The sequence below is a fragment of the Coregonus clupeaformis genome, chromosome 14 (genome assembly GCF_020615455.1).
Source record: "Coregonus clupeaformis isolate EN_2021a chromosome 14, ASM2061545v1, whole genome shotgun sequence".
NCBI lineage: Eukaryota > Metazoa > Chordata > Actinopteri > Salmoniformes > Salmonidae > Coregonus > Coregonus clupeaformis.
In genome coordinates this window covers 14,829,367-14,854,382 of record NC_059205.1, presented here as the reverse complement: position 1 = coordinate 14,854,382, position 25,016 = coordinate 14,829,367, and the positions used below count along the sequence as shown (strand labels likewise).

General features: G+C 44.2%; 1 protein-coding gene across 1 annotated transcript; it reads left to right on the top strand.

Moving 5' to 3' along the window:
• The first annotated feature begins 288 nt into the window (after positions 1 to 288).
• On the top strand, positions 289 to 21,556 carry LOC121581163 (ephrin type-A receptor 4-like). The gene is made up of 18 exons (XM_041896579.2): positions 289 to 461; positions 1,251 to 1,318; positions 2,065 to 2,373; positions 2,532 to 2,886; positions 10,726 to 10,881; positions 11,439 to 11,861; positions 15,358 to 15,482; positions 16,250 to 16,409; positions 16,536 to 16,647; positions 17,355 to 17,413; positions 17,524 to 17,637; positions 17,740 to 17,925; positions 18,076 to 18,137; positions 18,393 to 18,602; positions 18,804 to 18,980; positions 19,317 to 19,504; positions 19,621 to 19,779; positions 20,003 to 21,556. The coding sequence occupies exons 1-18, from the start codon at positions 335 to 337 to the stop codon at positions 20,130 to 20,132; spliced, it is 3,120 nt and encodes a 1,039-aa protein (XP_041752513.2). The 5' UTR covers positions 289 to 334; the 3' UTR covers positions 20,133 to 21,556.
• Positions 21,557 to 25,016: the final 3,460 nt, after the last annotated feature.

Genomic DNA, 25,016 nt, shown 5'->3' with positions numbered 1-25,016 from the left:
CGACTGTTGATTTATCGAACCGATCACGTTATATTGGCTCATCATGATGAATCAATGACGCAGGCTTAGTGTGACGTTGTCACACTACTGTAAATGACTTAATTGCCAGGAACACAGGTAACACAGTAAAAACATGCAGACATTACAACATAATCTACACATATGACAAACAACAACTCACACGTTTACAAACACTTACACCCTATGCCAGCGAGATACCACTGACCAGAGAAGAGAAGATACCTACAACTGCGTCAGAAAGAGCGCGAGAGACTGCCTTTTGCTCACAGCGTTCGGAGTATCATTCCCACACACACACGGTTTTCCAACAGGGATGCGCGGAGCTAAACCGAGACACTTCAATACAGCACAAATGGCTGCGAGTTTTTGCAGAACAACTTGTGCGTTTATATGGATGTTTACAGTTATTTCAGCCGCTCGAGTATATCCACCTAACGAAGGTAAGGAAATACGTGTTTTGGAATTGTTTTGCCTTAACTTAAGGGAGGGTACGGTTCTCCGAAATATTTTGTTAGGCTACTTAACGTGCCTTCTTAATTGAGGGTCAGTTTTTCCCTTCAAATTCGACCACTATTGGAAACTGATATTTCTTATTTCGCGAATACATAATTGGAGTTCCTAACCGCTGCCAGGAAAGCACAGTTTTTCCTATTTTATTTGACTTTTATCCAACAATTTAATCACAAGCCTAGAATGATGAATGATCATCGCAATCACTGCAATCAAAAAATGTATGCGGTTGCCCCCCATACTATCTTTCTTTATCAGGTTCAGTCTTTTACAGTTTCGTTTTAGCTGAATTTCAATTTCATGCAGGCAGTAGCCTACTCAGCCTACAGCAATTTGAACAGGGGCACAAATTAAACCTCAATATTCTGACAAATTTCAAATTTCTGACAAGTTAAACAGTGCCGTTTTAAGCAGCGTTCTGTGATTTACGGCCTTTGCGCTACGGGTTTTATCCCAAATCCCAACCCAGTGTCATGAGCGAGCTATATGTACAACGTGTAGCCCAAAATCTATACATTCGTTCCAGTACATTTGAGATAGTCTGTCTGTTTGTGATATTTTATCGATCTTATAATTATCTTGCCATATCTGCATCTGAATGAATACAGTATGTATGGGCTCTTGTTGAGCCCAAGAGTAGTTGAAGATTGAATCATTTCCATGTATTGCCAATGGAAATTGGAAATCACCTTCCTTACCTGTGTGTAACTGTGTTTCAGAGACATTACTGGACACAAGGACAGTTCCTGGCGAGCTGAAATGGGCGGCCAGTCCAACAGAAGGAGGGGTGAGTGGTCCTGCTTCAGTGAGAATGTGTGTTTGCAATGCATGGGTGTACACAGGTATACTATGGGTGAGTATTTTTTTAAATACTGTATAGTCCAAGCTAGACTGCATTCTACTGCAGTCTCCATCTCCCTCTTTCTTGTATGCTCACTCTCTCTCACTCTCACTTTCACTCACTCCAACCTCTTTGTTAGTTTAAGAGTTATTGGTGACCTTGACTCCTCCAGTCTCCCTGCGCTCACTTCTTTTACTGAACTGCTTGATTGACAAGGTCCTGGTCCCCACGCACTGAGCCTTTTGATTGCCAGCATACCCCCCCCTACCCATTACACACACACACACACACACACACACACACACACCCCCCTCTCCACATCACAGTCGGGGCCAGTGTACAGCTTAATGACTGTGACAGCTGTGATTTCTGTCCTGCAACAAAGACTCCAAAGGAGGGAATAAAACTTGGAGTCATACTCTATGACAGCTCCTATAGAACATCTCCCCTCCTCTACACACACACACACTCTCTGGCTCGTTATGTCTAAAGCTCTCACCAGCAGGGAGTGGGAACCACATTATTATTCCATGGTAATAAGATGCCATAGTTAAGCAAGGTCACCATACAACTCCATAAAACGTCCTTGATAAACTATCCAAGATAAACGCATGGAAGGTTTTGTAGTCACTGAAGCTGATTATTGACTAGAAATGACTTTGGTCTAATGATCAGAATGTGTGTGTTCCCAGTGGGAGGAGGTGAGCATCATGGATGAGAAGAACGTCCCCATCAGAACGTACCAGGTGTGTAACGTGATGGAACCCAGCCAGAGCAACTGGCTTAGAACCGACTGGATCCCTCGGTCTGGAGCGCAACGCATCTACGTCGAGATCAAGTTCACCCTCCGGGACTGTAACAGCCTGCCTGGAGTCACCGGCACCTGTAAGGAGACCTTCAACCTCTACTACTATGAGTCTAACAACGACAGAGAGCACTACATCAGAGAGAGCAACTTTCTCAAGATCGACACCGTGGCAGCCGATGAGAGCTTCACTCAGGTTAGGACTCTTGGTTTGTTTTTACTCTCTTTGTTAAATTTTAAGATCTGACGGTGTGTTGATGATGTTTTTTCAATGTGAAAATTACAATGAGGTAACATTGTTGTGTTCTTATCGCTATTTATTATCAGTAATTATGTTATTATTATGATGATTAGGTGGACATTGGGGACCGCATCATGAAGCTGAACACGGAGGTGCGTGATGTAAAGGTCACAACCCGGAAGGGTTTCTACCTGGCGTTCCAGGATGTTGGCGCCTGCATCGCTCTGGTTTCTGTACGTGTCTTCTACAAAACCTGCCCCCTCACTGTCCGCAACTTAGCAACCTTCCCAGATACCAACACCGGGGCTGACACTTCCTCATTAGTGGAGGTCAGAGGGTCGTGCGTGAACCAATCAGAGGAGAGGGAGGAGCCCAAGATGTATTGTGGCGCAGATGGGGAATGGCTGGTTCCCATTGGTGGGTGTGCCTGTAACCCGGGATACGAGGAGAAAGGCGGCGCCTGTCAGGGTAAGGCATTTGATTTACTTTTAATTTAATGACCACATTTTCTTCGAAATTGTATCGAACCCCGGGCACATGAACTTAGTCGACTGAGCTAAAGTTAAGTCCTCAGCTCTTGGACCTCTGGAAGATCGAGGGAGGGAAATAGGAGAGACTGGAGAGAACAGACGTTCTGACGACAGTTTTATAGCACGCCATTACTCTCTCTGAATAGAGTCTCTATTCAACACACACACACCAGTTGAGCGTCAGTGCTTCAGTAGGGAATGATATACAGCTGTGGGTCTATTCTCACAATCGTATTTATGATGGCCATTCCAGCAGGCTAATTACATAACAAACGGCTAAAACTTTTAAAGGCCTGCGGACAGAACAGAGGGTGTGTGTGTGATAGTAGTGAAAAGGCTAGCTATCAAACTTTTATATATGTGACAGACACCAGGTTCTCTCCCTCCCTCTCTCTTCCTCTCCATCCCTCTCTCTCCATCCATCCATACCTACCTCTCTTTCTCCATAGCAGAGTTAATGACATCTAAAGACTGTTTTCTTTAACAAGATTTAACTAGACCCTTGACTCTGATCACCTTTGAACTGAAGTGAAGGACTAGCTCTTTTTAAGTATTTCCTTTGCCCCACTCTAAGTCGACACAGCCCACTCAGGACTGGAGTACTCTAGTGATTTGCCATAGCACTGTCAGGCTTGACATCCGATTGGACCCAATGTTAAATCTTACCATCATATCAATTAGCGGACTGCAAACAATGGACGAGTGACCAATATGGAGAGAGAAACGGAGACCGAGTGAGGCAGTGAATGATAAGAAGACTTTATAGCACTATAGAGTGCTATAAAGAGACAGAGAGCGAAATAGAGAAATGCAGAGAGATGCCGGCCCCCTCCTCCTCCACCATGGAAGAGTTCAAAAGGTGCTCCTCTCTCCCAGCCTTGCGTGCCATTGGATAGGATACAAGGTGGATAGTGGGAAGCGCAGACGCGTTCATCTTCAATGTGGGCATGCTAAGTGGTGAGGAGGGGTGGAGAGAGGTGGAAGATTGGAGAGAGAGGGGGCGGAGAGGAAGGAGGGATTTGTTTGTGAATGGAGAAAGGGTTCTATAAGGAGGCCATTTACGGCATAAGGCATCAATGATAGCCCAGCCCCCCAATTGTTGCTATGTCGGGGTGTAAGAGGGGGTGCAGTGAGCTCACACGGGGTCGAGAACACAAGCATAAGAGAGGTTACCCCCCCCCACACACACACACACAAACACAAACACACACACACACACACATTCACACCTTTAAGAGAAGGGTCATGACCAGGCTTGATGAAGCCGTCATAAACTTTGACAGACACTCACAAACACACACACACAAATACACACTGTTAAGTTGTGAAGGGCAGGGTCATGACCGAGGTTGATGAAGACGTCAAAACTCTGACAGCTGTGATTCGGCTTGGAGGAGAGGAAGCAAGGGAGGGACAGAGAAGGAGAGTAGAGACAGCAGAGGGGGTTTAAATGTGAATGGGACAGCCAGACTCCGGAATGAAAAAGGATCTCTGCGTTTTGTTCGAGTTTTGTTTGAGGTTTGACGCCGCCTTTTTAGAGGGCCTGTTCAGTTGTGGTTACTCATCTGCTGCTGTTACTGTGTTTGGATGTGGGCGTTATCTACTGCAGTGTGTATATGTGTTTGTATGTGATATACAGTGCATTCGGAAAGTATTCAGACCCCTTGACTTTTTCCACATTTTGTTACAGCCCTATTCTAAAATTTATTAAATCGTTTTTTTCCCTCATCAATCTACACACAATACCCCATAATGCCCCCCAAAACTGGTTTTTAGACATTTTTGCAAATTTATTAAAAATAAAAAAATGAAATATCACATTTACATAAGTATTCAGACCCTTTACTCAGTACTTTGTTGAAGCACCTTTGGCAGCGATTACAGCCTCGAGTCTGTGTGACGCTACAAGCTTGGCACACCTGTATTTGGTGAGTTTCACCCATTCCTCACTGCAGATCCTCTCAAGCTCTGTCAGGTTGGATGGGGAGCGTTGCTGCACAGCTATTTTCAGGTCTCTCCAGAGATGTTCGATCGGGTTCAAGTCCAGGCTCTGGCTGGGCCACTCAAGGACATTCAGAGACTTGTTCCGAAGCCACTCCTGCGTTGTCTTGGCTTAGGGTCATTGTGTGCTTAGGGTCGTTGTCCTGTTGGAAGGTGAACCTTCGCCCCAGTCTGAGGTCCTGAGTGCTCTGGAGCAGGTTTTCAACAGTGGCCAGTGGCCTGTGGCTGTTGTGCCCTTGGCCCGGAGTGCTGCGTTGTGCCCTTCTCCCTGAGTGCTGCGTGTTCAGAAGCACCTCTCACTCACATGGCTCTCCCTCACATGATCAGGTTTTTCTCACAGGCTAAAAGTGAAGACAGACACATCGGGGACGCAACTGCGCTCGTCCTTATCCAATTCCGAGGTGCATATTGAAGATATAGGAAGAACTGTCCACATGTACTTTTCGTCAGCCAACAAGATGAGTAGGCCTAATGAACAGCAAAAGCACTAGCCTATGTCAAAATTCTATCCCCCATAGTACAAAAGTTGACCTATTCTGTGTGAGAAATACATATTCCAAACATGGTCTTGGTCAGTTGTGGGATGCGATAGAGCTAAAATTAATACAACCACTAGCATCAAAAAACATTATTTACGCAATGTGGCTGACGCAACCGATCAGAACGTTTAGCTTAACATGTTGATAAACTTTTAGGCTATTTCTTCACATTATAAGCGCAGCAATGCACATACAGCAGTAGGCTTTAAGCGCAAATGTTCCATTAGCGGACAAAAACACCATTATCAAAAGTGACCGCAAATGCGATTTATGAATGTAATGCTTTTATTTTAAAGGTGCAATTCTATGGTGAAAAATGATCTTCCCCAAACTTGAAACTCACGTACTGCTTATGTACGCCAGTTAGGCTCTACACCCCTTGTAAGGCGGATTAATGTGCTTAATTTTAAGAAGTTATTTGGCCACTTTAGTTGTGATACAAACCTTATCAAAACATATAGGCCTATGGGCTAGGCTACATGAGGTGTGCGACTATGATTTTAAAAAATCGCCAAAAAAAGGCAATGTTTCTTGCCTTACACTGGGCATCATTCACAAGTGATAATATATAATTCACAAGTGATAGGTTAATATTGTCACCCGTCAGACCATTCTTGATTTAATCTTGTCTTTACATATACTAAATAATATATGTGTGAAATTTGTTTTGATTTAGAATAAACCATTATCATGCACCTGTCTCGAAACAGGGGCAGGGGAAAAAATACATGTCATCTATGGACTTAAATAGCGAATGGAGGACGCTTTTCCCGTGGTTAATTTTCATGCCAGCCAGGTAGGCTATACTTCTGTTGTAAAGATAAGCAATGTGCTTAATATTAGGAAAGTTGAGAAATAAATATAGTAAGCCTATAGAAAGCTGATGGGATCCTCCTCTTTTTAGTAGAGGCCATCACTCTGTTTGTCTTGCATAGCCTATAGAAATGTTGCGCAACATGAGCTCATGGGCTCTCGTGAAGTGTTTGATTAGATTTTCGATTACATTTGCATTGAAGTCAGAGTGATCAGAGGGACAATAGAGTGCTGAGTACCAGGCAGTTAGCAAGTTTGGTAGGCTACTAATGACCATCAGCAGCATCAGAGCTTGGAGAAGCCTAATTACCGTAACAAAATGGTCACGTGGAATTTGACTGCCTTCATGACTCGTGACCGTCGGTGTGGCGGTAATACGGTCACCGCAACAGCCCTATGCACAACTAACTTCATTAGATTTGATCACTTTACACATTTATTTTGGGATCCACCCATTTATCCACTCCTGTAAACGTCATTTGCCTAATGACTTCTGAGTGGAGAAGGACTGTCTCATTTCATACAAGCACATTTTCGTCCAAGTCACTCTCCTCACCACCTCTCCTCGATTACCTTTGACCTTTTTCAAAAGTAGCCGAGGGGCGGACAGTGACGGAGGAGTTAGCTAGCATTATTGCGAAAATGCCATAACTTCAGCCACTTGCGAATTGAAGGCAAGTTGGCAAGTGCACTGTTTGGATGCTGAAATTATTTTGGACGAACATGCGAAGGTAACCTACGTTTTGAAGTGATTTGTTTGACAATTAGTTGAAAATATCATGACTGGTTGTGTTCATGCCACATTAAAATCTAATACATTTTTACAGTTAAATAACGTCTTTACTATAAAACCCATAAAAAAACACACATAGAAGGTCCCGTGAAAAAAACATGACTCCTTTTGGAAATGTGTGTGTGTGTGTGATCACAGTGCTTTGCTGTGGGTGTTGCTTCTCCTTCTGTCTCTGTAAAACAAAGGTATTGACAGTCTGAATATTCATATCCTGTCTGCCTCTCTCTCTGTGGGAGAATACTGAATACATGATCATCACCTGTCTACTGAAAGAGAAGAGAAGAGAGCAAGCGAGAGAGAGCGAGAGAGACGAGTGAGTCCGATAGAGAGAGAGAGAGAGATGAGATGGGTGAAGGGAGAACGAGTCATTTACATATTCAATTTTTTGCGCAAATGCAAATCCGGATAAAATGCAAATCCATCTCATTACATACAGTGTGTGTGTGTGCCTGCCTGTGTGTGTGTGTTTCTCTATGACCCTGTCCTGTTGTCCTCTCTCTCGCTCTCTTGTCTGTCTGTCTGAGTCAGAAGTGCCCCTGACCGTTCCAGTGTGTCAGCTGTCAGCTGTCTAGGTGATGGATAGAGGGAGGGACGGAGTGATGGATGGATGGAGTGATAAATGAGAGGCATGGATGGACATCAGAGGGAGTTATGGGTGCCCGATAGACCTGGGGAAAACGAGATTAGTTTTTCAGAGTTAACCATTGTAGAGTAGTGACCCCAAGGCTGTCCCAATCACTGCTCTGTGATCAAGGGGCTCTTCTGAATTGTAACGGAATGTAGCTACTTAAACTTTGCAACCTAGTCTGATTACGTAATCCCTCTTGTGTTCCGGTACTACCTCTTGTGGTTTGTGAACAAAACCAGAGTTCCTAACCAGATGAACTATGATTATCCTCAAAGGAGATGTGTGTCACCTCTGCAGTGACGCACAGTGTGTGGTGTAGTTAGACACAACAGGACATCTGTATGAGAGTCGAGTTAGATATTATAAATGGCTCCTCTGAGTGAGTGAGATGTCTGACTGTCAGCCTGGCTTCCCCTTAGGGTAAACCAGGATTAGCTCCTACCTCACCACCGCACGCACACACAGCCCTGTGTGTTTGTATGTGTAATGCATTTGTCTCTGTGAAGGTGTTGACACTTGTCGTCTTTGAGTTCATCTCTCCTCTTCCTCCATCAGTCACCCAGACCTGCTAGTTACATACTAGGCTAGGTGGATTTAGTTTCGCATTCACACAGTGTTTAGTGTGTGTAGGCTCATGCTGGGGGAGGGGCGGTTGGAACTGACAGTGAGAATATTAGCATGTCAAAAGCCCCCTGCAACAATTACCCTCTCTCTCTCTCTCTCTCTCTCTATCCCTTACAGAGTTTGTAGTAGGCTACACTCATTTACTCACTCTACCCAACTCAGCATTTTCTGTAAAATGAAGAGCGAAGGGGAAGGAGAAACTATAGGAGTGGAGAGGGATCTCTCGCACGCACACACACACACACACACACACACACACACACACACACACACACACAGAGTTTAGAAATAATAGAGAGTAATGTGAGTTGTCTACCTCCTACCTGCTGGGTTTGGCTAGCAGCTTCAGCTGCTCTCATCAGGAGATTGGAGACAAAAGCCAAGAATCTGACTGTTTACAGTGTGTGTGTTTGTGTGTGTGTCCTACTGTCCTTCCTCCTCTGTCACCTGCCCTCACACACACACACTCCTACTGTGTGTATTCCTGTCCTGCCCTGCAGGGGGCGGGACTCCTGTCTCTCTGAGTCTGATGGATGACCCAGGGGCTGTCCATCAAAGAGACACGCGATACCTGACCTCCCGTTGACATGAACACACACACATTGTCTCTCTCACACACATGCACAAACACACTGGCACACATACAACCATACTGGCACATATATTTTGGCACACTGTGAGCTATTGAGCTGTAGCAGGAGGACAAGACTCAATGCTGTGAGCTGGCTTTGTCTCCATCCCACCCAGCCTTTCTCCCTTTTCTCCACAATGAACAGAGGGAAGGTGAAAGAAAGAGAGGGAGAGAGAGAGAGATAGAGAGAGAGAGAGAGAGAGAAGGAGAATAAGAAAGGGAGGGAGAGTGGCCATAAACACTCCTTAGTCTTTTCACGTCACTCTTTCTTTCTTTTTTCTGTCCTTCTCTCTTCTCATTCCGTCTCTGATATTCTCGATTTTTCATCATTCCTCTCTCTGAAGTGAAAAGGCTTGTGTGTGTCATGATGTGTGTTTGTGCTGAAAAGGGAGAGTGAGCGTTGACCTGGAATGACAGCTCATAAGGGTATTATGAAGGTGTCATTAACCCTACATAAGAGAGGGCTATAGTAGACTGCTGCTCTCTTTCTCGCTCGCTCTCTCTCTCTCTCCTTCTCTCCACTCCTCTTTCCCCTCTGTCGCACCCTCACAAAGACCACCACCCTCAACAGTTTATGACCTTGTGGTGTCACACACACACACACACACACACACACACACACACACACACACACAAGGCCTCTACTGACAATATTATAATACCCGGAACTTGGCATGTAGCCTATACACTCACTCATTGATAGCTGGGCTCAGTCAAAGAAATACATGTACTTTTCTTTTCTTACTAGCACTGACTTTCAGAGAACTTCTTTATTGAGGAAAAATGTACTTACTACGACTGTGATATGTTGCTGTCTCACCTAGCTATCTTAAGATGAATGCACTTACTGTAAGTCGTTCTGTAAAAGAGCGTCTGCTAGCTAAATGACTCAAATGTAAAATGTAGACATCAAGGCCTACAGCTGTAAAGTGTTTGACATACAGCCATAAAAGCAGTGTTAACGGATATGAATGGCTCCTATCTGTGTGTGTGTGTGCATGTTCTTATGCTATCAGTGTTTGAACTGGTATCGATTGAGCTATAAAAAAAACAATAACAATCTTCAAAGCATTCCTTTGTGTTTGAGAGAGAGAAGAGAGAGAGAGAGAGAGAGAGAGAAAATGTAAGGAAGAGTGTGTGAGAGGCAGAAGAGAGAGAACATGTAAGGAAGAGTGTGTGAGAGGCAGAAGAGAGAGAACATGTAAGGAAGAGTGTGTGAGAGGCAGAAGAGAGAGATGGTAAGGAATATAGAGAGAGAGCGTGAGAAAGAAAGTGTGTGAGCGAGGTAGAGCCTCCCAGAAGGAGAGTGATGGTTAGGACAGCGTTGATTACAGAGACGGGACATTCCTATGGGAAGACTTCCTCTACTGTTGAGTGTCATAAAACACTCTGTCATACACACACACACACACACACACACACACACACACACACACACACACACCTGTCATCCCCCATTTTCACACACAAACTCTGTCACCCTCCCACCCCTCCCCTACACACACTCTGTCATTCCCACATTCTGAACCACTACCACTGCGATGACTTGGTCACCCCCGGAAATGAAATAGGAGGAGTTAATAACATAATTACTTCTAGAAGAGTTGTTAAGTATTTAATTAATGGGTTGACAACTATGGGGGTTGGGCACTCTGAATATGTCAAACTAAGTATTGTCATGTCAATGCATTTGTCCTTTGTTGATTGTAAATGAATGAAAATTAATGGAATCCCACCTCTCTCTGTAGCATGTAAGGTTGGTTTCAACAGAGCTGTAACTACAGACGGAGCATGTTCTAAGTGTCCTCCACACAGTCACTCAGAGAAGGAGGGGGCTACTGTCTGTGACTGCAACCAGGGATACTACCGTTCTGAGAGTGACCCTGCATCTATGCCCTGCACACGTAAGAACACACACACACACAATTTCCCCCAGGGGGTCGATCAATCGATCAGTCTACACATCTGTACTCTTTCTCCTCTCTATTCCTCTTCTCTCTTTTGTCCTTCCTCTTTCCTTTTTTTGCCCTCTGTCTCTTTCATCTTAGTCCTCCCTCTGTACTGATCCAATGACTTATGACTAATCCACCATGTCCTGGATGGGAGATAAGGCATTGCGATCGAATGAATAATCCTCAGGCTCAGCCTCAGTTACATGTCACTTTCTGCCCCTCTCTCTCTCTCTCTCTCTCTCTCTCTCTCTCTCTCTCTCTCTCTCTCTCTCTCTCTCTCTCTCTCTCTCTCTCTCTCTCTCTCTCAGCAACTGTGATCTGACTGAGACCTTGGTCTGTTTGTCGTAAACTTAATTATGCCTATATACAGCACATGGTTCAGCCAGTCAGCCTGAGAAAACAGACAACACACACAAAACATAACGGAAAACTGTACCACAGAGGAAAGTATATTTAACCATAACCACAATATATTTTCTAACTCAACCTCCCTGTGCTATTTATCCCAGAACCCCCATCTGCTCCGCAGCAGCTGATCTCCGAGGTCAACGAGACATCAGTGGTTCTGGAGTGGAGCACCCCCCTCAGGCTCGGAGGGAGACGTGATATCAGCTACAGTGTGGACTGCCTGCTCTGCCACGGACCTGAGGGTCAAACCGGGAATCAAACTCCGATGGGGAGTCAACTTGGAGAAGCTGGTAGCCTTGGGGGTCTTAAGGAGCCTCTTGGGGCCCAGCTCTGCCTGCCCTGCAGTCAAGACGTCCTGTTCTCCCCCCAGCAGAGTGGCCTAAGGGCCACCAGAGTGTGTGTGAGCGAGCTGCAGGCACACACACGCTACACCTTCACCATCCGCGCCCGCAACGGGGTCTCCCAGGGCCACACTGCAGGGGCAGGACAGAGTGTGTCTGTCACTCTCACCACCAACCAGGCCGGTGAGTTTATGTGTGAAGGAGTATGTAAGTAAGGTGGGGAGTTTGTGTGTTTTCAGGGGCCAAGCACAGGCTGTCCATTGCATGGGGTGTGGGGGATTGAGGGGTGCTTGCGAGTGTGTGTGAGAATGTCTGTGAAGCAGGTAGCCTTTAATGTGGGAATGTGAATTGGATTAAGTTTGAAGAAGTTTGTGTGCCTAGTGGTGTGTGTCTATACAGTGCCTTCAGAAAGTATTCAGTTACAGCCTTCCCCATAAAGGGAAAAGGTGTTTTTAGAAAAAAAATGTTTTATTGAAAATTAAATACAGAAGAACACATTTACATAAGTATTCACACCCCTTTGCTATGACACTCGAAATTGAGCTCAGGTGCATCCAATTTCGTTTGATCATCCTTTAGATGTCAGTACAACTTGATTGGAGTCCACATGTGTCCAATTAAATTGTTTGGACATGATTTAGAAAGAAACACCCCTGTCTATAGAAGCGCATGTCAGAGCAGAAACTATACCATGAATTCCAAGGAACTGTCCGTACATCTCCGAGATTAAGCATATATTTGGGGAAGGGTATAAAACAATTTCTAGAGTGTTGAAAGTTTCCAAGAGCACAATGGTCTCCATCATTGGGAAATTGGAAAATAATTGAACTACCCAGACTCTGCCTAGAGCTGGCCGTCCGACCAAACTGAGCAACCGGGCAAGAAGGACCTTGACCAAGAACCCAATGACCACTCTGACAGAACTACAGAGTTCCTTGGCTGAGATGGGAGAACCTGCCAGAAGAAAAACCGTCTTTACAGCACTTCACCAATCTGGGCTTTATGGTAGAGTGGCCAGACGGAAGCCACTCCTGAGAAAAAGTCACATGACCGCACGCCTGGAGTTTGCAAAAAGGCACGTGAAAGACTCAGAGCATAAGGCCAAAGATTCTGTGGTCTGATGAGATGAGATAAAACACTTTGGCCTGAATACAAAGCGCTATGTCTGGATAAAACCAGACACAGTACATCACCCGTCTAACACCATCCCTACCGTGAAGCATCATGCTATGTGGATGAATGGTAAGGATACAGGGAACAATGAATGGACGTTCCAACAGGACAATGACCCCAAGTATACAGCCAAAGCAAGGCTAGAATGGCTTCAGAACAAGAATGTGAAAGTCCTTGAGTGGACCAGCCAAAGGCCAGACTTGAATCCCACTGAAAATCTGTGGAAAGACTTGAAGATTGCTGTTCAGCGCTGATCCCCATCTAACTTAACAGAGCTTGAGAAAATGGAAGAAAATCCCAAAATCCAGATGTGCAAAGCTAATATTTACATTTTAGTCATTTAGCAGACGCTCTTATCCAGAGCAACTTACTGGAGCAATTAGGGTTAAGTGCCTTGCTCAAGGGCACATCAACAGATTTTTCACCTAGTCAGCTCGGGGATTAGAACCAGCGACCTTTCAGTTACTGGCACAACGCTCTTAACCACTAAGCTACCTTCCGCCCATAATACGGACATACCCAAGACGACTTAAAGCTGTAATCGTTGCCAAAGGTGTTTCTACAAAGTATTGACTCAGACGTGTGAATACTTATGTAAATGAGATATTTCTGTATTTCATTTTCGATAAATTTGCATGTAATCCATTTTTAATTCAGGCTGTAACAAAATGTGGAATAAGTTAAGGGGTATGAATACATTCTGAAGGCACTGTACATGGGAGTTATGTGTGTGCGTGTCTGAGTGTGTTTGTGTCAAACTCTCAAGGAGTTACTTGTCTCAGTGACATAAACAGAATGCCACAGTGATGTCATCATCTTATTGGTTTATGTTGATGTTTAGATTGCGTGTGCGTGCGTGCGGGGAGAAAGTCTGCTCGTTTGATCACCTCTACATTCAGGATGTCTGTATAGTTTTACGAGGTGTTGCATTTTAGCTTCTTCGGGGAGTGTGAGTCAGATGGGGTGTGTGCTTATGTATGTCTTTTTTTCGTGTGGTTTACTGTATGTGAACTGTAACACAGCCCACTCACTCTAGTATCTTTACAATGTCTTTGGCTGCATTTACACACGAAGCCCAATTCTGATATATTTTCCACTAATTTATCTTTTGACCAATCACATCAGATCTTTTCACATCAGATCTTTTTCAGAGCTGATCTGATTGGTCAAAATATCAATGAGTGAAAAAAAAAAAAGATCCGATTTGGCTGCCTGTCTAAACGCAGCCTCTGAGTCACAGATAGTGGCTGCTCTAACTACCTGGGAAGTGTGTTGTCTCCTTGTGTAGCGTAATGATACCTACTGGGTGCAAAATGAGAAGGCTGGGAACTATTACTCAAAGGCAAAACAGTGTTGTCATTCAATACTCATACACTCTGAAATAACTATTTTCTCTTTAGTGAGTCAGCATCATATACTGTATCCATACAAACACATAGACTAAACCCTCTTCTCCTGACATTCAGGATGTCAGAGGGATTATCACAATAATACAGGGACATAAAAGAAAGAGGAAGACTATATTAGAGGGATAGAAAGGAAGTGGGAAAGACAAGGATAAAGGGATAGAAAGGAAGTGGGAAAGACAAGGATAAAGGGATAGAAAGGAAGTGGGAAAGACAATGATAAAGGGATAGAAAGGAAGTGGGAAAGACAATGATAAAGGGATAGAAAGGAAGTGGGAAAGACAATGATAAAGGGATAGAAAGGAAGTGGGAAAGACAAGGATAAAGGGATAGAAAGGAAGTGGGAAAGACAATGATAAAGGGATAGAAAGGAAGTGGGAAAGACAAGGATAAAGGGATAGAAAGGAAGTGGGAAAGACAAGGATAAAGGGATAGAAAGGAAGTGGGAAAGACAATGATAAAGGGATAGAAAGGAAGTGGGAAAGACGATGATAAAGGGATACAAAGGAAGTGGGAAAGACAATGATAAAGGGATAGAAATGAAGTGGGAAAGACAAGGATAAAGGGATAGAAAGGAAGTGGGAAAGACAAGGATAAAGGGATAGAAAGGAAGTGGGAAAGACAATGATAAAGGGATAGAAAGGAAGTGGGAAAGACAATGATAAAGGGATAGAAAGGAAGTGGGAAAGACAAGGATAAAGGGATAGAAAGGAAGTGGGAAAGACAAGGATAAAGGGATAGAAAGGAAGTGGGAAAGACAATGATAAAGGGATAGAAAGGAAGTGGGAAAGACAATGATAAAGGGATAGAAAGACAGGATGAAAAGAGGTGAGACAGGTCGTGGCCTGTTCCCCAGAGAAAAGGTAAAAGTGTCACCCAGGACTCAGCTGTGGTGAATTGGGTCATTGTGATTGCCATCAAACGTTCAGGGAAATTGTTTTTTTATAACTCAAAATGTGTTATGCGGATGTTATGCCATTGCGTCTTATGCATTATTTTCTGGTGAACTATTCAAGAGATTCAATACACAAACATAGAAGCCATGATATATCTTGTTCTGTCGTAGTTCTTCAACTTGTGTACCTCTCTCACTCACTCAGCTCCCTCCCCAGTTACATCCATCCAGGCCGGTGATGTCACCAGGCATGGTGTGTCATTGGCATGGCAACAGCCCGACCGTCCCAATGGGGTCATCCTGGAGTATGAGGTCAAGTACTACGAGAAGGTGAGATGCCTCATGGGAACCGCGGTTCAGAAATCAGATATTCTACACTCTTAGAAAAAAGGGTTCCAAAAGAGTTCTTCGGCTGTCCCCATAGGAGAACCAGTTTGGGTTCCAGGTAGAACCCTATGTGGAAAGGGTTCTACATGGAACCCAAAAGGGTTCAACCTGGAACCAAAAAGGGTTATTCAAAGGGTTCTCCTATGGGGACAGCCAAAGAACCCTTTTAGGTTCTAGATAGCACTTTTTTTTTTCCTGTTATTTTATGTGTATCTATACATGTTTGTGAGTGTTCACATGCTATCTGCTTAAACTGGTATCAATAGACCTATGAAACAACCAATAAACAATCTTCAAAGCATTCCTTGTGTTTGACACGGAAAAAGAGAGAGGGAGAAATGGAGATAACATGATAAAAAAAATTTTGTGGGAGTTGGGAGAGAAACAGAGAGAAAGATAGACGGGAGTGATCTGTAATTGTGTGGCTACAGTTTGTCCTTGCTTGTCTTGTTTTGTGATTATAGACCTAGAGTCCACAGGGAGAGGTATTTCACTCCAGATCCACACAGATAACATTGTTCTACAACTTCAAGTTACATTTTAGGATCCTGACCTCATCCGTTACCCCTTTTCTTTACACTTGCCAATTAAAATGAGGTGTATTTAAGTTATGCTGTATTTTGGAAAGGTTCATATATTTGACCACAGATTTCTGCTCAGGCATTGACACATTCCTCCCGTTTCTCTCTTCCTGTCTCTCATCCAATCAGGATCAGAAGGAGAGCTCCTACCGCATCATGAAGACGGCGTCTCGCAGTGCTGACATCACTGGGCTGAGCCCGCTTACTGTGTACTTGTTTCAGGTGCGCGCTCGCACAGCCGCCGGATACGGAGAGTTCAGCGCCCCCTTTGAGTTCTCCACCAACTCAGGTAGAACACATGTATTCTATTCTATTCTGTTCGGCTGTTTTTGAGCAAGGGATATTGCATTTTTTGTAACCTGTTTTTGAATGAAAACATCCTTGTTTGTAACCTGTTGTCTCCTCCCCCTGACAGATCCCTTGCCTCTGATTGGTGATGCCGCTAACTCCACCCTGCTCCTGCTGTCAATCAGCGGAGGTGTGATTCTACTGCTCATCTCCACCGCAGTCTTCATCATCAGCCGCAGGTACAAACACGCACAGCCTCAGAAACACACACACATCTGTGTGTGTGTATCACCTGGGGCTTTGGAGGGGGATTAGAGAGGAGACAGTGTGTCCTTCTAAAGGACTGATTGCTCACCTGGTAATCCCCTTGTCCCTGATTTATCATTAGTGTCTCCATAACAACACAGCCACTGTATCGGCTTCCCCCTGGCCTCCAAACACTCACACACAACCTCTCCCTTGAGGCCTCTTTTTACTATTAATAATTAATATGCCATTTAGCAGACGCTTTTATCCAAAGCAACTTACAGTTATGCGTGCATAATTTTTTTGGGTGTATGGGTGGTCCCGGGGATCGAATCCACTACCTTGGCGTTACAAGCGCCGTGCTCTACCAGCTGAGCTACAGAGGACCACACTGCTTAAAGACACAATGGGTAGTGTTAGCCACTCTCGTTTACTGAGAGTGGCTCTCAAGGTATGACACACTGCTTAAAGACACAATGGGTAGTGTTACAGACAGGTTCTGTAAGAACACACCTTTCTTCCTATATTACCCGAGGCACTATTCTCTCTCCTTCCCACCCTCCATCCCCCCTTCTCCTTCTTCCCTTCTACTCGTCTTAAATAGCCAATCTCTGCTTGGATTGGTCAAAGTAGCTGTCAATCACTCACATTGTGTGTTCTGTGCCACTCACTACTTCTTCCTCTACCTCTCTTCTTTCAGGAGGGGCAAATACAGCCAAGCCAAGCAAGACTCAGAGGAGGAGAAACACCTAAACCCAGGTAAGACCACACATGCACACACACACACACTCACACTCCATTCTATTCTGTGTCTCCATCCCTTCAAACTCATTTTCTCAACCCATCATCTTCCCTTTCTCCATCTGTAGATGTGAGGATATACGTGGACCCGTTCACCTATGAGGACCCGGACCAGGCGGTTCATGAGTTTGCCAAAGAGATTGACGCCTCCAACATACACATAGAGAAGGTCATTGGCATCGGTAAGGGAGCCTGACACACATTCACACACACACACACACACAAACTCACAGTAAATCATCGAGGTTTGAAGGTGTGTGTGATACTAATGCTGTGTGTTGTAGGGGAGTTTGGGGAGGTGTGTAGCGGCCGTCTGCGTCTCCAGGGAAAGAGGGAGATCTACGTGGCCATAAAGAGTCTGAAGGCAGCATACTCCAACAAACAGAGGCAGGACTTCCTCTCTGAGGCCAGCATCATGGGACAGTTCGACAACCCGAACATCATCCGACTGGAGGGCGTGGTCACACGCTGTGAGTGATTGACAGCAACTTTGACCAATCCAAGCAGAGATTGACAGGTTCTGTCTGCATTTATATAGATACAAAAAAGCAGAGGACCCGAAACTGATCCTTGTGGAACACCCCCCTGTCTTAATCACTGCTTGTTTGACTCCTGTGCAGGTAAACCAGTGATGATCATCACAGAGTACATGGAGAATGGATCTCTCGACGCCTTCCTCAGGGTAAGAGAGAAAAAGAAGGTCTGTCTGTGTCTGTCTGTCAGTCTTTGTACTGCGTGTTATGTTCTAAAGCAGGGGTGTTTTTGGTTTTTCCTTTCAATTAAGACCTAGAAAACCAGATGAGGGGAGTTCCTTACTAATCAGTGACCTTAATTCATCAATCAAGTACAAGGGAGGATGAAAACCCGTAGACACTCAGCCCTCCGTGGAATGAGTTTGACACGTGTTCTAAAGTCTCTCTCTCTCTCTCTCCATTAGAAACATGACGGTCAGTTCACAGTGATCCAGTTGGTGGGCATGCTGCGTGGCATCGCGTCGGGCATGAAGTATCTGTCTGACATGAGCTACGTTCACCGAGACCTGGCTGCCCGCAACATCCTGGTCAACAGCAACCTGGTGTGTAAGGTGTCTGACTTCGGCCTGTCACGTGTACTCCAAGAGGACCCTGAGAATGCCTACACTACACGGGTAAGAACACAGAAACACAGGGAAGAACATAGAACACAAACATGCCTATTACTCTGGGGTAATGATTTAGTATGTAAGATATGTTCATGTTTTAATGATTGTAAGATCACTCACCTTTGAAATGTGGGTCCTTATTAGCACTATAATGCTAGACTGTGGATCCAAATAAAGCATTCCTCATTTTCTTCCCATGTGTTACAGGAGGTGACTGGGACATACCACTCTCCAGGGGGGAAGATCCCCATCAGATGGACCTCTCCAGAGGCCATCGCCTACAGGAAGTTCACCCCATCCTCTGACACCTGGAGCTACGGCGTGGTCATGTGGGAGGTGATGTCCTATGGAGAGAGACCATATTGGGACATGAGTAACCAGGATGTAAGTGTGTTTTCTATGCAATAACTCAACTGGATTTTCCCCTGAAAGTGCAATATTTTTCATGTGGACTGAAGCAAAGTTAGACAGTTATAGTGCATTCGGAAAGTATTCAGACCCCTTGACTTTTTCCACATTTTGTTACGTTACAGCCTTATTCTAAAATTGATTAAATATTTTTTTCCCTCATCAGTCTTCACACAATACCCCATAATGACAAAGCGAAAACAGGTTTTTAGAAATGTTTTCAAATGTATTCACTGTAGACTAAGTTAGTTAAACATGCTTTCTTACCCTCTTTCTCTATACCCTCTTCTCTCTCCCTCCCCCTCTCTCCAGGTGATAAAAGCAATAGATGAGGGCTACCGTCTGCCCCCTCCAATGGACTGTCCTGTGTGTTTACACCAGCTGATGTTAGACTGCTGGCAGAGAGAGAGAACACACAGACCCAGCTTCACACAGATCCTCAACATGCTGGATAAACTCATCCGCAACCCGACCACCACTCTGAGGACAGGAGGAGACCGGTACACACACACACACAGGACACAATGTCTTTCATTGCAAGCTCTTTCAATGTGCTTTCAGCATAACATTCACTCACCATAACTATCTCATCCTCTTTCTTTATCTCTCTGTGCAGACCTGTTCCCAGTCTGTTGGAGCCTGTAGTAGGTCCAGAGTTTGTGTCAGTGTGGTCAGTAGAAGACTGTCTCCAGGCTATAGGGATGGGCATGTACAGAGACACCCTCACTGCTGCTGGATACACCAGCCCTGACAGCCTGCTAACCCTCACACACCAGTGAGTCTCTCTCTCTGTCTGTCTCTCGCTATCTCTTTCTCTCTGTCTATCTCTCTGTCTCTATCCCCCCCCCCTCTCTATATATATCACTATCGCTCTCTCTGTTTCTCTCCCTCTATCCCCCTCTCTGTCTGTCTGTCTGTCTGTCTGTCTCTTTCTTTCTTTCTGTGTGGGTGTGTGCATGGTCTTCTTCATGTCTAATTGAATTATTCCATGTTTCCAGGGACATGGCCAGTATAGGAATCATCACACGATCCCACCAGGACCAGATCCTTGCCAGTGTGCAGCAGGTATTGCTGTCCCACATGCAACAAATACAGGAACAGATGCCAGACAGTATGGTTCCTGTCTGAGCCAGTGAATGGATACAAAACTGAAACAATTTGTTTTTTATGATTTCCATTTACCTTATCCATGCACTTTAGAATGAGATTTTCACAAGGAATAACATCAACATACAAAAAACTACAACAGAAAATATGAACGGAGGAGAGAAAAGCAGCACTTTTATAAACCCTATAACCTTTGACCTTTGAACTATGATCTGAGGTTTGACCTGAGGCTGAAGAAGCTGCTGAAGATGTTTCCTCAGTGTTGCAGTGGAACCAACGGAACATTTTGCCCCTTTTTTGTTTACTTTTTGTACATACGTGTCTGTGTAAATAACGTTTCATCTGCTCTTGATTTTTTTTCATTTTTTTTTGTTATTGATTTTGTGTCATGCGCGAAACGTGTCTGTAGCTCGTTCAGAGTGGTGCCATTGTTTTCTGTTTAGACACTGTTTTCTCTCCAGTACACATTTCAAAACGGAATAGACACCTCCAGTTTGCCTCATATGCATCTCAGGACTACACTACCCATTTATCTTTATACCAGAAGGACTCCAACTCCCATTCCCACTAAGAAGTAATCCATCCATTGAGCTTTGTAGACAAGGACTAATGAGTGCTACATCTATTCATCAACAAGGACTTGTAAGTTAATAGTGAAGCATAGTTCAACGAATAAAAACAGGACAAATTGAATGTCCACCAAGTGTGGCCTAAGGCATTTGATATGACTATGATAGTCACTATTTTGTAATTTTTGTTGTATAAATGTGCTGTTTATCACATCGGAACAGTGACAGAAAGCCTTCAAATCTGCAGCTGGAACAGAAGGGCTGTTTTCACAGCTTTGGGCCTCTGGGTTCGATCTGAAAGATTTGAAGGACGTCTGGAAGTCGACAACTTAATGGACGAGCTGAGAAAGTGTAGTTCTGAAGCATCACACAGTTGTGTGTGTGTCAGGGTTGGGGTCAATTCCATTAAAATTTGTCAATTCAGAAAGTACAATGAAATTCCAACTCCAATTCTCTTACGATGCTTTTCAATGAGGAAAATGTGGAATTGGATTTTGGTTTACTTTCTGAATAGACTGGAATTTAAATGGAATTGACCTCAACCCTGGTGTGCGTGCTTGTCTTTGAGGACCGGTTTTAGATATGCAAAGCCAGAAATATGGGGAGGATAGAATGTATGTGTGCCAAGCTCTTAATGGCTTTTTATTTAGGATGAACACATTAACAATGGTATTAGCTAGTTTTTTCTAGTCAACGATTAGCATATACTGTAGGTATTACATGTCTTTGTAATGTTATTGTTTGAAAAAAAATCAGGTACACAAAACATTTCATTCTATTTATGGTCTTCTTATTATCTAGGTTGTACATTGTAAAATAGGAATATTGAAAATGACTGACTGCCATATTGCATTGTAATAAATGTCCAAACTGAGATGGGCAAGTTCTGTCTGAACATATTTTTGCTGCTGACGCGGGAGAGTGTGCGACTGGGAAGTGTGTGTATGACGTGTGTGTGTGTGTGTGTAACGAAGGGAAGTGTGTGCACTGGTGTGGTCTGACCGGCGGCAAAGCCAGGTGGATTAAAGTGAAGGGTGCTGGAGGCGTTCTGTTAAAACGTTCTGTGGTGTGGAGAGAGCCATCTGCTAAACACACACGGAGACACACATACACACTTTGTCACACACACATTCACACTGAGACACACATACACACTTTGTCACACACACATTCACACAGCAGGAGAGAACTTCGGGCACACACATGAACAGCATAGGTGAAGGACGGGACTAAGATAGAGTATATCATCTATAGTAGCACAACACAGTGTGTACTCAGGGATATGTCACTTTAGCAAATGCTTGCACAAAACCAAACCTCAATTTCACATTCAAATCAGGGATATTTGATTTTGGATTAAATACAAATCTTGCCAGCTGCAGGCAACAGGCAAATCACCGTGGACATTCTACACAAGGGTTTTGCCTATGATCTGAGATAGGCACACACACCAACACAAAGCTGCCCTGTGGGATAGGGGTGTGGGGCAGATATGCTGGGACAGTCTTTTTGAAGAGTTGATCCTGTTAACGGCGTTAGACACACTCCTCTCTCCCACAGACTAACCCTCTCACACAAAACACACTGTCATATAGATACATGTGCACCCACTCGCCCATTCTAATAGAGTTTGAGGGAGACTGGAGCACGAAGCTAGACACCAGTTCTTAATCTGTCCGTCTGTCTCTGCAGGCTGCCACTGAAGATACCATGTTAAGAGAATGGAATCCCTGTTAGAATTAATGCTTAAGTTCAATCATTCTCCCCTCTGTCTCCCTCCTTCTCTCCCTCTCTCTGTAGGGTGTCATTGTGGTCTTTTGGTCACTAGATTAGTGTGGTAATAGAACTAGCTAATCTCGGCTGGTCTTATACAGGGGAGTGGCAGTGGGGTGTCTTTAATACCCAGCCAACCGTACCCTAATGTGTGTGTGACTGGGTGGAGAGAGACAGGGTTTAGACATACAAACACACACACAGTGGCATGCATGCACGCACACACACACACACACACACACACAGCCAGGGTTTACATTTCTTTCAGGATTTCCATTTAAATGCATCACCTCATTGACCAACGCAATGCCAGAGGCATTCCCACGGTAACCCTAGTGTGCGTGTTTTGTGTGTGTACGTGCATGCAAGTTTGTGTTCCCGGTACTGGTAGAGAGGTGACAGGCAGTCCCCCCAGCGTAAATTAGCTTACACTGAGTATACCAAACATTAAGAACACCTGCTTTTCCATGACATAGACTGACCAGGTGAATCCAGGTGAAAGCTATGATCCCTTATTGATGTCACTTGTTAAATCCACTTCAATCAGTGTAGATGAAGGGGAGGAGACAGGTTAAATAATGCTTTTTAAGCCTTGAGACAATTGAGACATGGATTGTGTATGTGTACCATTCAGAGGGTGAATGGGCAAGACAAAATATTTAAGTGCCTTTGAACAGGTATGGTGGTAGGTGCGAGGCGCACCGGTTTGTGTCAAGAATTGCAATGCTGCTGGGTTTTTCACGCTCAACAGTTTCCCGTGTTTATCAAGAATGGTCCACCACCAGCCAACTTGACACAACTGTGGCAAGCATCCATGCCCTGACGAATTGAGGCTGTTCTGAAGGCAAAAAGGGGGGGGTGCAACTCAATATTAGGAAGGTGTTCTTAATATTTTGTACACTCTGTGTATACAGCAATACCTAGTCCCTCTTTTTTTTCTCCCTCTCTCTCCTGGTGTAGCCACCTGTCCAATTTGGCAACCTGTGCTCCCCTTATTACTGAAGCCACTGACTCGAGTCATGTGATCCATCTCCCCCGCTGCCAGTAGACAGGTAACATCTGACAGACATTAAAAGCTGACTAATGAGTCTGAGACAGACATTAGCAGCCAATTAATGAGTCTGATGTGGCATCTTACTACAGCACCTTTCACCCTAAAAACAGTTCAGGCAGTTGTGTAATAGCTCTACGACTTCTTACTTTTCTGCCGAATAGTTATCTGGAATACTTCAAATAGCCACAGCCATTTAATGGAGTCTTGTCAATGAGAGTAAGTGGTCATAATGAAAACCAACACACAGAGTCTCAGAGTAGAAATGCTGATATAATGCTGATCATAATTAATACATTGACAGGGGGGACCTGATCCTAGATGTACCCAGAGTTGAGGAGTCCTGGTCTAGATGTCATAGAGGGGTCACTGAGGGGGTAGTTCTCGGGGTCGGGGGATGGAGGGGGTGGTCAGCAGACCTCCCATGTCTTTGTCATTGTCTATTCACGATCTCCTTGGGGAATACCAGTGTGATTAACACTAATCCTGCTGTTCTCTACAAAACCTCCTCAACCTCGTCCCCCATTACAACTTTACACTAGGACCACCAATTGCCAGTCATATTTACAGACTACAAGCCCCAGTCCCCAACCCAAAAATATTATCTTTAAGATGCACGCACCCATGCACGCATACAGAGAGAAAGAGAGAGAGGGAGAGAGCGAGAGAGCGAGAGAGAGTTGAGAGATACAGCAGCACCTCATGAAGATGGCGCCGACAGAGAAGGGCGACATCTTACAAGTTAAACCCCAACTTTGCAATATAGTGACTTTTATCGTGTTTATCCTTGTTTTGTACAGAAAGTTCATACTATTATCACACATGACCACTAAGCACTTCTGGACATCAGATACCAGTTTCATTTAAGGACCAAAAGATTGAAAGCCGTCCCATATAGATTGCAAAAAAGTTGGGAAGAGATTTTTGACGTACCGATTCCATGCCATAGTGTTTATGAACTGATATGCAAAACGACAACGGATTCAAAACGTAGAATTTTTCAATTTAAATTATTATACAAAATTATTGCTACCAATAGAATGTTATTTATATGGGGGATACAATCTTCCCAGCTCTGCAGATTTTGCTGCGAAGAGACAGAATCATTAGATCATTTCTTTTGGTACTGTCCATTTGTAGCTTGTTTTTGGTCACAGGTCCAGGAATGGCTGAAGGATTGCAATATTTACCTGGAGCTAACCCTGCAGATAGCACTACTGGGGTGATCTGAAAAGTAATAGTCAATCGATCAATAACATAATAATACTTTTAGCAAAAATGTTTATTTTCAATTTACAATCTGTAGAAACAATGAGAATAGAAGAGTTCAGAACTTTTGTGAAACATCACAGTACAGTTGAAAAATATATGGCAAATAGAAATCCAATATGGATGGTATTAAGAGATAGATGGGAGGTGTTGAATGGAGCTGAAGGATGGGACTAATAACAACTAACAACAACTAATAACAACAAGAGAACTAATGTTAAGCATACTGTGTCCATAATAAGT

What these genes read in the sequence shown, in the direction of transcription:
- LOC121581163 (XM_041896579.2), top strand. Translation starts at nt 335, where the DNA reads ATGCGCGGAGCTAAACCGAGACACTTCAATACAGCACAAATGGCTGCG. An exon ending in AGGTCAAGTACTACGAGAAG is followed by an intron (nt 15,483 to 16,249) that starts GTGAGATGCCTC and finishes TCATCCAATCAG; the next exon opens with GATCAGAAGGAGAGCTCCTA. An exon ending in CTGAGGACAGGAGGAGACCG is followed by an intron (nt 19,505 to 19,620) that starts GTACACACACAC and finishes CTCTCTGTGCAG; the next exon opens with ACCTGTTCCCAGTCTGTTGG.